Source organism: Poecilia formosa, unplaced genomic scaffold, assembly GCF_000485575.1.
Source record: "Poecilia formosa unplaced genomic scaffold, Poecilia_formosa-5.1.2 Scaffold147, whole genome shotgun sequence".
Taxonomy (NCBI): domain Eukaryota; kingdom Metazoa; phylum Chordata; class Actinopteri; order Cyprinodontiformes; family Poeciliidae; genus Poecilia; species Poecilia formosa.
The window spans coordinates 1361118-1373789 of NW_006800086.1; the positions used below are offsets into that span (position 1 = coordinate 1361118).

The 12672-nt window shown below is 44.2% G+C and overlaps 1 protein-coding gene across 1 annotated transcript in view; it reads left to right on the plus strand.

Moving 5' to 3' along the window:
- The window catches only part of LOC103145823 (nuclear receptor coactivator 3-like), a 52751-nt gene that overhangs the window by 28253 nt on the left and 11826 nt on the right, over positions 1-12672 (plus strand). Inside the window, exons 3-15 of the mRNA XM_016677083.1 lie at positions 973-1077; positions 1211-1371; positions 3985-4085; positions 4210-4384; positions 4484-4675; positions 5989-6075; positions 6168-6311; positions 7483-7630; positions 7730-8298; positions 8943-9907; positions 9990-10113; positions 11300-11539; positions 12400-12606. Coding sequence (XP_016532569.1) covers positions 992-1077; positions 1211-1371; positions 3985-4085; positions 4210-4384; positions 4484-4675; positions 5989-6075; positions 6168-6311; positions 7483-7630; positions 7730-8298; positions 8943-9907; positions 9990-10113; positions 11300-11539; positions 12400-12606 — 3199 coding nt within the window. The 5' untranslated portion in view covers positions 973-991. The remainder of the gene's footprint in view (positions 1-972; positions 1078-1210; positions 1372-3984; positions 4086-4209; positions 4385-4483; positions 4676-5988; positions 6076-6167; positions 6312-7482; positions 7631-7729; positions 8299-8942; positions 9908-9989; positions 10114-11299; positions 11540-12399; positions 12607-12672) is intronic.

Sequence of the window (12672 nt, forward strand, 5' to 3'; positions counted from 1 at the left end):
GGAATACTTGACCGAAAACAAGCTCTTATATCCTGCCGAAAAGTTACTTGCGAGTTTAGCTCTGTTTCATAACACATTTGCACAAGAAACTCCATCAAAATCCTTGGTAAGATTCAGTGTTTGTGCAGTGCGTGCGCTGTTCTGGGTGGGAATCGGAAAGAGCGGTGACCTTAGTAGCTGGCTACAGGGGTTTCCTCTAATGTGAACTCTGTGGGGTCAGACGCAGGGCAATGCCAGAGCAAGAAAACAAGGGCAGGGTCCTGAAACAGGGAGGGGTTGAGAGGGAAGTTAAAATTATTGGAGGAAAAGTAGAAGCAGACTGCAGGGATAATTTTCTTGTTAGTAACTGGAGTGTCTCTCTGGGTACTTTCAAGTCTTCACATCTCGTTCACTGCTCAGGAAGTTGGACAAAGAAAGCTAGCTGGTGAATATGTGTGTGTTGCTGCCCGTCTCTTCTTCTTCCTTTTTTTTCTTGTTTTGTTTTCTCTGCCCCCTCATAGTGCAGCGACATGTCTGAGCATGCGACTCTGAGCATGCGAGTGTGGTTGGTGTGAGCAGTGTGTGCGTACGTGTGCCTCCGCCGCCGCCGCTGTTGCTAACAGAGAGGTAACTGGTAGGCTGGCTGAACGCAGGATGACCCATCTCCCCCGAGGCTTCAAATCACTACATCATCATCAGTCCCTCCGCGCAGTGGAACAGATGAGATTTCACTCCCATCAAACATGGAAGCACAGAGTGAGAGGCTGCTCCGCTAAACGGATGGTCTGTCTGGATAACACCGTAGAAAACTGCGATCTAATGTTCCCACGAAAAGTCAGCTGATCGATAGGCGATGTGTTCAGAAATAAAACCACATCCAAGTAATCTCATGCAGTTCACGGCGATTGGGCGGCACCGCACGTGAAACAAACATGTCGGCCCGCTTGGTTTGTGTTTTCATTGATCACGTTGCCTGGTTTGTGTGCGTTCCAGGTGCTGATATGTGCTGAAGATGAGTGGCGTAGGAGACAACTCTTTAGAGCCGCTGTGCTCCGACCGCAAACGCAAGCTGTCCAGCTGCGACACGCCGGGTCTGGGGTGAGTGCGAGATCCCCGGCGTCGCAACGGCTTCAAACGTCCGCCGCTCTCGGAACGTCCTCACGCCCCCACCCCGCGTGAAGGCGAGGTTGCCATGGAAATGTGTCTAAACCTCCCTTCCCCTCCCCGGCAGGTGTGACAAGCGTCGGAGGGAGCAGGAGAGCAAATACATCGAAGAGCTGGCGGAGCTCATCTCCGCCAACCTCTCCAACATCGACAGCTTCAACGTCAAGCCTGACAAATGTGCCATTCTCAAGGAGACCGTGAGGCAGATCAGGCAAATAAAAGAGCAAGGTACAGACGCCTCTGCACAAATTAGTCGCATATACACATGAAAAAAGTATGACTTGTTTTTATTTCCCCCCCCCTTTAAAATGTTGTTTTTATTTTGCATTATTTCAAGGGAGAACAGTGTATTTAGGCAAATCAAGTTTATTTGTATCACGTATTTCAGTAACAATGTACGTCAAAGTGCTTTAGTTTAGACCTTAAAGACATAAGACAGTGACCAATTAGGAAACAGGTAATAAACGTTACATTTTGTCAATTGCCACCATCAAAATCATCAAGTGAATACACATGAAGTGTGTTAACGTGCCTAATCAAAGGCAATTTGAAACAGGTGTGTTTTTAGCCTTGATTTAAAGGAACTCAGTGTTTCAGCGTCCTTACAGTTTTCTGGCAGTTTGTTCACAATAAAAAATGTGCAGCAGCGCACCGATTTCCTTTGTTTTGGGCGATCGACTGATACTGGATAAGCCGATCTTATCCATTATCAGTTAGATAAGGTCACTGCAGTGTTACAGATTTAGCAGCTTTGCCACTATTTTTGGACCAAAAGAATCGGTATTGGCAGATGAGACTTTTTAAAGAGGTCAGGAAACTGCAATCGGTGTACGACTAAAAATATGAGAAAAAATCAATAAAAATCAAAGCTAGCAGTATATTATAAAAACAATAAAACAAAGTCTTCGGCTGCCTCGTTCCAGGATCTAAATGGTCTAACTAAGCGTGTTGTGCAGTTGGTCTCCTCTGGTTTCAAGTCGGGTCTGAGGAATTTAACAGCCGTCTCCAGTGAGTCTCCCTGAGGGAAAAAGGTTGATTTGTAAACAGTGGATAAAGTTAGGCTTAAGGACAGATGACGCCGGTGATGAAGTGCGGTGCGAGGCTGATGGCCGGGGCACTTCATGGCAGCGTCCAGTCAGGCTGTTTGTGTTGCCTGGGGTAAATGAACACCAGTAATTGAAACCAGTCCTTGGTGGTCATGGCTCGAGGCTGTTGTTGGTGACAGCGTGCGTCTGGTAGTGCCAAACTGTGCCTCTCGCCTTAAAACCAATGACAACAGAGACGCCAATATGTTGTTTTTAACCCAAATGTTATTTTGCGATTGTTTTCACTTTAGGAATTAGAAACGAACTTTTGCCGCTCGTTTCCTCATCTCTGGTTTTTGTTTAACTTTGACCCGGTGATCTTAATTTTTCTTAAGATACATACTAGAAGAAGCCATAAGGATAGCATTCAAAGTACTCTCGAGCTCTCCTGCCATCATTAGTTATTTATGTTGGCGACCAGAGGCCACGTCACAGGACTGTACTGCGAGCATTGCTGATGCATCATTCTCAGTATTTGTTCTCTCAAGAATGTGGAGCCTTACTTCTACTTCAGGATTTCCAAAAATCCAGCATTTTGCACAGCAGACAGTCTGGAACCTCCAAAGGATTAAATTGAGCAACTTTGCAGCACTCTGTACTCCTTAATACAGCCTGATGAAGATGTCTCAACAGATCGCAGAAAATTCAGAAGCTTTCTGCATATTTCCTCTTGTTTCATTCTTATGCAGAAATGCTAAGATTACCTCGCTTCCAACCACAGGGTCAGCACACTGCATGGATTGCATGTGCATCCTCGAAGGGCTTAGTGTGGTGTGTCCACTGATGTGAACAATGATATTTATTTATTTATTTATTTATTTACTTTTTTTTGAGAGAGAGTTACCCCTAAAAAAAAGAGTGTTGACCAGTATTTTCCTTGTTACTGGTCAAGGAAAATAAAGCTTTTCTCTGCAGTTCTAGTTAACCGAGGCCAATATGAGATTCTCAACAAATGTAATTTCTCTTGTATATAACAAACAGCTTTTTATTTGTTTTGAGACAGACCTTTCAGCCCGCTGGCCAGCAGTGTGCAGTAACAAGTGAGGGAGGGGCAGCCAGAAAAACAGAAGTTCCTCCAATACTTTTTCTGGCACCTTAAACATAGGAGCAGCATGACTGTGGTATAGAAATCGAATCGGTTCGAAACCTCAGCTTATGCTGATACAGTCACTGACGCGACCTTGATTTCTTCTCTGAATTCATTAAGTCGTTATTGACAGACAAGTTTTTCCTTTTATACGTTTTACCCTGATCATCCGTGGAGGTAAAGGCGAGCAGACGCATCCGGGTCAGTTTGTTGTGCAACCAGGTTGCCATAGTGACAGAATAAAGCAGGATGACATTTCTCCCTTTTTCTTTCAAATGTATTTTTTTTTTTGTTATTATTGACTGTTCAACACACCTGTGCTCACATCCTAGCACTTTGGAAGGTCTACAAATATATATATATATATATATATATATATAGTATGCACACACAGTGTTGTTCTGCCTCACATCTACTGTAGAGTCATGCTCTACAGATGACCCTGCTATATGGGGTGGTATCTATTAAAGACTCAAGCATGTGGTGATTTTAAAAATAGAAAGGCATGCAGGCCGACCACAGAGGACTTGTGCTTCCCTCTAGTGGCCACTTTTGGGATTTTATAAAATGAGGAAAGTAGTTCCCACCATTCCATTCAAGTTGAATAATATAAATTATTAGGGACATCGTACCTTTACCATTCTCTTTGTGCGTCTCCTGTCTCTCTAGGAAAGAGCTCTTGCAATGACGACGACGTGCAGAAAGCAGACGTGTCCTCTACTGGTCAGGGGGTCATTGACAAGGACCATCTGGGGCCCCTGCTCCTGCAGGTCAGTTGACGCTGATAATCTCTTCCCCCCGAGGCAGCAGGCCGGCTCGCTGATCCCCACTCAACACGTTTTAAAATAAGTTGCGGTCATTGAGAATAAATATTTTCGTTGTCGCTGCTCTCAGGCGCTGGACGGCTTTCTGTTTGTGGTCAACCGAGAGGGCAGCATCGTGTTCGTGTCCGACAACGTGACGCAATACCTGCAGTACAAGCAGGAGGAGCTGATCAACACCAGCGTGTACAACATCATCCACGATGAGGACAGGGACGAGTTTCGCCGGAACCTGCCCAAGTCTAGCGGTGAGGCTCCTACCGACACGAAGACGCTGGATGCAGGATGTTGCCTGATCACTGTCGCTCACCCGTTTTACCCTGCTGCCTCTTTCTCTCTCTTCAAAGCACCAAACGGGGCACCTTGGGGTGGAGATGTGCCCCAACAGAAAAGCCGGACCTTTAGCTGTCGTATGCTGGTGAACCTGGTTTATGGTCAGAGTCATGGGTTGCCTGAAGAGAGGCCAGGTGGCCAGCGTTACGAGACGATGCAGTGTTTTGCTCTCACTCAGCCGCGAGCCATGATGGAGGAGGGAGATGGTAATTATTGTTCCCAGCTTTGAATGTCTAAGGGTTCATAATCATTGCAGGGTTTCCTCTAGGATTTCTTTTTTAAACCGTGGTGGTGGGCTGTCTGAACTCTTAACACCACTCTGTGGACAATTCAAATTTCCTTTAAGACAAAAAGAGAAATCTTCTCATTAAACTTGCTCTTGTTCTTAGCTCTTTTTTGTTGTTGTTGTTTAAATAAGCCAATTTTTTGACTTGCGTATCTTGTTGCTGTGTTTGTCATTTATTTTTTTGATTTGTTTTATCAAAACAGGTCTCACTTGCAAAGGAGAGCTTGGATCTCAACGAGACAACCTGTATAAATAATAAGAGAAATAAAAAATAATAATAAAATAGAGCCTTGAAATCATATTTCAAATATTATGTCAGATAAAGGCTAAACAGTATTAACTAACTATATTATAGGTGTTCAGATGTGTAACAGATGTTGACATTAGGGTTGTTTTCAAAGGCTTGGACTAAAAATCTTCTTTCTTTCACCTTTTCTCTCCATCTGTTGTCTCTATTCTTCCTTCACTCCAGAGAACAGCGCTTTGCACAGTAACCAGCTTCAAAATTAACATTTCACGATATTTAAATTAATTTTAAATCTGCAAATACAGACTATAAATATGTTTATATGCAGCTCTGGAAAAAATGAAGAGCTCACTGCACTGAACCCCTTTGAAAACCTGATTTCTGAACTCCTCCTGAGTTGAACGTTTCAAATACTAATACGACGATTCTAATGTTTCAATTTAAAACATTAGCATTGTCGTTTCTAAATGAATATGAACTTGTTTTCTTTGCATTACTTGAGGTCTGAAAGCATTACATCTTTATCGTTATTTTGACCATTTCTCATTTTCTGGAAATAAATACTAAATCTTTGCTTGGAATTTCGGAGGCATGTTGTCAGTAGTTCATAGAGTAAAAGAACAATTTTGGTTTTACTCAAACATTTACCTATAAAAAGAAAAATCATAGAAACTGATCAGTTTAAGATGGTCTCTTAAATTGTTCTAGAGCTGTATATCTCATCTGCTTCACATTGTTTTAACACGTATTAAAAAAATAAAACGTCCTCCTTAATGTGTCTTGGCTTTTATTTTGCCGTTGCAGTACGCCACGATCAGTTACATGTAGATTATTTAGATCCATATATTTTTGTTCAATTACTGAATTTTGGGGTTGTTCTTTTCAGTGCTCTTGTTTTTGCAGAGTGTCACATCCTGGAGTTATCATCGAACCTCGAGCTGCAGTTCAGTCCGACCGGGTCTAACCCTGCTTGCCTCTTTCCTCAGATTTGCAGTCATGTATGATCTGCGTAGCGCGGCGAATCACGGCTGTCGAGAGGACGGAGAGGTTCAGCACTCGCCATGAGCTCTCTGGTAAGCGTGCGCGGCATTGCGTCAAGCAGATGTGCGCGTCTGCTGAAAGTCGAGCCAGGGTTGAACTTTTAACTGTGCGTCTTCTGTTGCAGGTAAGCTGATTGAAATTGAACATCAGAGCGCTCTGCACACCTCGATGCTGCCGGGGTGGGAAGACCTGGTGAGGCGCTGCATGCAGATGTTCCTTAACAGGAGCGAAGGACAGCCGTGGTCGTACAAACGCCACTATCAGGACGGTATGTTGTTAGGCTCCTGGCTCGTTGGCAGTCAAACCTTTCTTGTCACAGTAAAACGTTTCCATGTTTTTGCATTTGCGAAACAAGACTGCCTACATGTTGCTTACAATTTGAAACTTAGCAGTTGGCAGGGTTTCTCTACAGAGGACCGATAAATTTCAAACCTTATGTTTTTTATTGTATCTACGTCTTTACAGTCCTGTGGTTCTTATGTACTTTGAATCTTCTTTTGGCATTTTAAAAGTGTGTGAAAACGTTTTGCCACATTTGCACTCCATTAGTCCTTTGTGACATGAATATTCATCTTCACATGCCTCAGGTGTTCTGGAGTTTACCAGAGTGGTCAGAGAAAAAAGGTGTGGAATAAAATAAAACAGGTCAGGTGGGAAAACTTGTTGGCAGAACTGCGTCCCAAGAAGAACCCAGCCATTGTTAAGAGAAAATCATGAGAACACCTGTTTAAAGTTGAATGGAGGAAAACTAACACGGAAAGCATCCTCAGGGTGTCTGCAAATCCTTAAAATGTCTTAAGTTAATATATCTAAAATTAGATCCTTAAAAAGTCTTACATGAATTACAAAATGTGAGTTAGCCTTTAATACGTTAATCACCGATCTTAAATTTTGTCGTGACATGACTATTTAAACTGGTACATGTAGGTTTTTTTCTCTGTCAGGTAAAAGTTTGAGTTGCACACAGACGTCTTCATCGCTTCCTGCAACTCAAGGCAGTCAAGGCTACCGCTAACCAACTCCTAATATACGCTAGCTAGAAATTTTTGCTGTGCTTCATTGTAATACAACAGGAGACCTCAGCCATCCATAGATGTTGTGGTCTTAAATATAATTCATTGTGGCATAAAAAAATATTTAAAAGTCTTAAATTTGACTTGCTGAAATCTGCAGATACACTGATCTTGCTTTCATTCCCCTCTCATCACTATTCTTCTTAATTATGCACAGCCTGGAAGCAATCTATTTGAAAAAAACTTCACTAAAGACTTTACAGAGACATTTTGTCGTGTTACAGCAACAAAATATCAGAGATCTTCAACTCTACCTTTGTCATGCACTGTAGTTGATGAGCCATGAAATCAACATTCTGTTTAAAATTTGGTTACTGTTTTTTTTTTAATGGGACTTTTTATCACTTTTTTTTTCTATTTTTTTAGCTTTCCATAACGGACATTCAGAGACGCCTCTCTATCGCTTCTCCCTCTCTGACGGGACGCCAGTCACGGCCCGGACACGGACCGAGCTCTGCAGGAATCCCAACACGAATGAGCCGCTCTCTTTCCTCTCCACGCACCTGCTGCAAAGGTAGAAATGCTTTAGCAATGGAAAAGAAAACCACAGTCTCACCAAACGTTGATATTCCTCGAACATTCGTTCCTCATTTTGATTGTCGGTTCTCTGCAGGGAGCACAGTGCTTATCGCGGCGCACAGAGCGGCCCCATGAGGCCTCAAAACATGGGCGTGAACAACCCCAGCCAGCAGATGAACATGGGTCCAGGGGGGAACATGGGCATGAACAGGAGCTACGGCATGGTGGAGCACGGCAACATGCCGCAAAGAGGAGGCCCCCCGTACGCCGTCGGCGGCCGCATGAATCCCATGAACCAGATGAACCACATGCACCAGATGAATCAAATGAATCCCATGCATCAGATGAACACCATGGGTCAGATGAATCAGATGAATTCCATGCATTCGATGAACACGATGAACCAAATGGGATCCATGAACCAGATGAATCCGATGGGCCATCATGGCATGCAGAAGCAGCAGCAGCACCAACAGCACCAACAGCACCAGCAGCACCAGCAGCAGCAACAGATGAGCCAGTTCCATGGAGGTGGAGCGTACGGGATGGGTATGACCAGTCCCACTCAAGCCAGTCCAGGGATCAACGGGCCACACAACGTCATGGGTTCACCCAGAGTCCGAGGAAGCCCCAAGACGGGCGCCAGTCCCTTCTCTCCTGGAGGTATTGCTGAAACTTTCAGTCAACTATAAGTTAATACAGTCGCTAAACATGGATTTCAAAGCGGACCTATGATGCAGAATTCTCTTTCTGCGTGTTTCTGTACTTCCATTTGAAACTCTAGCACATTTGGTCAGCTACCTGGGATTTCCAGCTGTATGTAGACAAGTGTTGACAGTAATGAAGAACATGTATGCATTCACACAAAGAACATAACTACATGGCTTCCTTTTACTTTTAAACCGTGTTTCTATCAATGGTTTTTCTTTTTTCTTTTCTTCTTCCTCTTTTGAAGTAACTCTTAATACAATTAGAGGAAGTTGATGGAAATAGCAAAATTAGTCACTTTCTGTGCCAAAAAATATTAAACGCACCCTTGAGCTAGTCAGTTCACTCAAAGTGGAGATGTAAAAGTGTGAGTTTAAACATTTAGTTGGGGGCGTGGCCCGTAGCAGCTTATTTGCATAAAAGTGACAGAGCCTTAAAACTGAAATTTCATTTTCTGAGAATAATTTTGTACAAAGTATCTAATGAACATGTTTTGTATAGCTCATAGACCTATCCTAACCTATTCAAGGAAGCATAAGAGGTCAACTATTAAGTATGTTCTGCTTTCTTATGTTTGTTTATCTTGTACTATGTTGCAGCTTTAAACTCCCCCATGAGCTCCAGCCATACTGGGAACCATTCTGGAGCCGGAGCAGGAGGAGCCAGCTACTCCAGCAGCTCCTTAAACGCCCTGCAAGCCATCAGCGAGGGCGTCGGGAACCCGATGCCCCCGTCGCTCACATCGCCGCCGCCACAAAAGCCTGACAGCTCCCCGAGCATAAACTCCACCAATCAGGCAGCAGGCGGCCCCTGTAAAGCAGGCCCCCCGCCATATTCAGAATCCAAGAGCCCGGGCAGCTCGTTGGGGGGAGATCAGCAGTCGCAGCAGCAGCACCCACACACCCCGACCGCCGAGGGCCCTCCGGACCGGCCGGACAGCCAGGCGTGCATCGGAGCCGGAGACTCCAACCGGCGGGCCCCCGACAAGTGCAACAAGAAGCTCCTGCAGCTTCTCACCTCTCCAACAGACGAACTGGTGCAGCCCAATCAGACGCTCGGTTCGGCGCCCGCTTCCATGCCCGATACCAAGGACGGGGCCCCCGGCGTCACCAGCCCGTCCTCAACGACGGGAGTGTCGTCCTCCACCAACGGGAATCACGGCGCCTTGACGTCGTCCGGGGCAACGAGCCAGTCGCTGCAGGAGAAACACAAGATCCTCCACAAGCTGCTGCAGAACGGGAACACGCCCGACGACGTGGCCCGCATCACGGCCGAGGCCACGGGCAAGAGCAGCCTGGAAGCGGGGACGCCGGAGCCGGGGCCCGCCGCCGGCGGAGCCGTTTGCGGGAAGGGACCCGAACCCAAGAAGGAGCAGCACAGCCCCAAAAAGGAGAAGCCCCGCCCCCTCCTTCAGTACCTTCTCAATAAAGACGACTCTAAGGAAGGAGGCGACGTCAAGCCAAAGCTGGAGGATTTGGACAGGAGAGGAAGCAAGGCGGGCGGAGTCAGCAGCTCGGGCCCTCACTCCATGGACGGAAAGGTGAAGCTGGAGCCGACTGATGAGGTAGGACTTTGAATTCATAGATGGGGTCGGATTTAATAAATGAACAGGTTACATTTGCAGTGAATAATTTCTCTTTCTTCAGACGGAGACTCTGGAGACCATCCTGGGCGTTCCGCGGAGCAACTCCAGATTCTATCCTGAGCCAGACTCCAGAGCCGGGAAGGAGACTGGAAACAAGCCTGGAGCCATGTCTGACGGGCTACTTGGTGAGGCGTCTTAATTAAACACGTCATAATCAAATGCTATGAATGAGTGGTAGAAAAACAATTATACTGCGCCGTGATGAAGTATTCATGCATGCAGGTGTTCTGGTGGTTCCCTAACAGCTTTGCACATGACTGAAATGTTTCCAGTTCTTCTTTTGTAACATAATTTGAGCTCCGTCAGATGGGATGCAGAGCAGCTATGAGTATCAGTTTTTAAACTGGCTGTGCAGATCAATTTATATGGGCTGAAGCGATTACTCGGATTAATTGTGATTAATTTAAATATTCGTCAACTAATCTAGCAATTAGTTGACAAATATTGAATTAGTTAGACCCAGAACCCGCTGGAGGGACTATGTCTCTCGGCTGGCCTGGGAACGCCTTGGGGTTCCCCCGGAGGAGCTGGAAGAAGTGGCTGGGGAGAGGGAAGTCTGGGCCTCCCTTCTGAAGCTGCTGCCCCCGCGACCCGATCCAGGATAAGCAGAAGAAAATGGATGGATGGATAATTTAGTAATCGATTAATTGTCAACTGGAGTATTCAGACTAGAAAAAAAGATATTTCTTGAATAAGCAAAACCCAGGAGAGTAATTGAGAAAAATCTGTACAAAAATATACATATATTTTTATTTAGGGTTAAAAAAAAACAAAAACCTATCTGTAAATATGTTGTACCCAGAAATCCTCAAGTGGCGTAGTTTTAGTTTTAGCCATCTACAGTCAATAATCAGTTAATCCATAAAGTAATCAACATGGCAGCCCTACTCTGCACTAATAAGTCTCACAGAAAGTCGATGTCAGACGTATTGCTTTGGCTGCAGATGCAGCTCATAAAATTCAGCAATAAGATGTTCATTTTCATATTCAAAATGAAAATTTTATTTAGTTATGTGTTTTGCATAATTATTTGTTTATTTGAAGTATTTATTTCAAGTATTTCTAATAATGCATAAAGATGGTTTAATTGAAAAATCAGAGAAATTTAGTCATTTTTTTATCCAGTTAATCAATTAATCATCTGAATAACTGATAGGTTAATCAACACCTAAAGTAATCGTTACTTCCACCTCTACCATTCGTAGCGTTGTTTTGTTGTTGTTGCTGTTTTCTCGTTTCCTCTGGGAGTTAATAGTTTCCTCAGTTTAAGTGTTTAAATGTGAGCTGATCTTGTTGACGTTTGTGTCTCAGATGGGGAAAGAGTCCCAGTGGCAGCGCAGCGCGTGCCTTTCCAGAGAGCCCTGTCCCTGGATGCTAAGCCCATGGATGGAGAGATGGCAGCTGGAGGTGGAGGACTGGCGGCGAGACAGAACGTCCCCTGTCCGTCGCTGGTTAAACAGGAGAACATGGATCCTTCCATCCGACCCGGACCGGTGCCCAACGGCTTCCCCGGAGGCATGGGCGTGTGTCCACCCCGAGGAAATGCAACAAGTAATTTAAAACACCAAAACCTTTACACACACACACACACACACACACACACACACACACACACACACACACACACACACAATAAAAACAAGATGGACACCATGCAGAATTGAATGCGAAATACTTAAATAGATGGGATTTTCAGGGTGCTGTGTTGGCAGAGTTGCAAAGCTTGTATTCAAAACTATTGGGGCTGAAGTGATTAATCAAATTAATTGTGATTAATTGATTTATTAAAATAATCATCTACTAATTTTGTTATCGATTAATTGTTGACTGGAGTATATGGACTCAGTAAAAGGTAATTTGCTGAAAGACATGATCAGAGAAATAATTAAGCCAAAACTGTACAAAACATATATACATTTTGCATTTAAAAATGAGAAACCGTCTTTGTCTGTAAATACGTTCTACCCAGAACTCCTCAGTTACCACAGTCTTAGCTTCACTGGTTCTAATATATATTTAAAAAAAATCTCTTGTTAAGCACATTTTGCTGACCAGTTGTTTATTGGTTAATCTAAAAATACTCATCATATTAACCCTATACTGTATTGATAAGTCCAGCAGAAAGGGCCGAGCTTTTCACACATTGATGTCAGAAGTATTTTTTTAGCTGCAGATGCATCCTTTGCTACAAATGATCAAACATACTTTAAAGGAATTTTATGCTGTTTCGTTTTAGGCAAGAAAAACTTTATTTTCTTATTTAAAAAAAGAACTTGCCCCTTTAATACTCTATAAAATAAGCTTAAGTGGTTTTAAGTTAAAATTTTGCAGAACGTTTAAACTGTTTTTTGCGATTAATCAATTAAAACTTTCGCTGCAGGCCCAGAAACCATTTGACCTTTGTTGTGCAGGAGGAATGGGCAGAGGTATCCATCAGCGCCCTCCTATGGTGGTTCCAGGGGAGTGGGGGATGCAGAGGCCCAACAGCAACCCTGTGACCGGACCGGGACACCCGGGCATGGCTCGTCCGGGCCAGATGGGATTACCCATGATGAACCGCTCCAACAGTGTCCCTGCGAACCCCAGATCGATGCTGCAGCAGCAACTCATGGATATGGGTACGACGTGTGATCTGTGATCAGCTGGGCGGGGTTTTATGAAGTAAAAAAATAAATAAATAACCA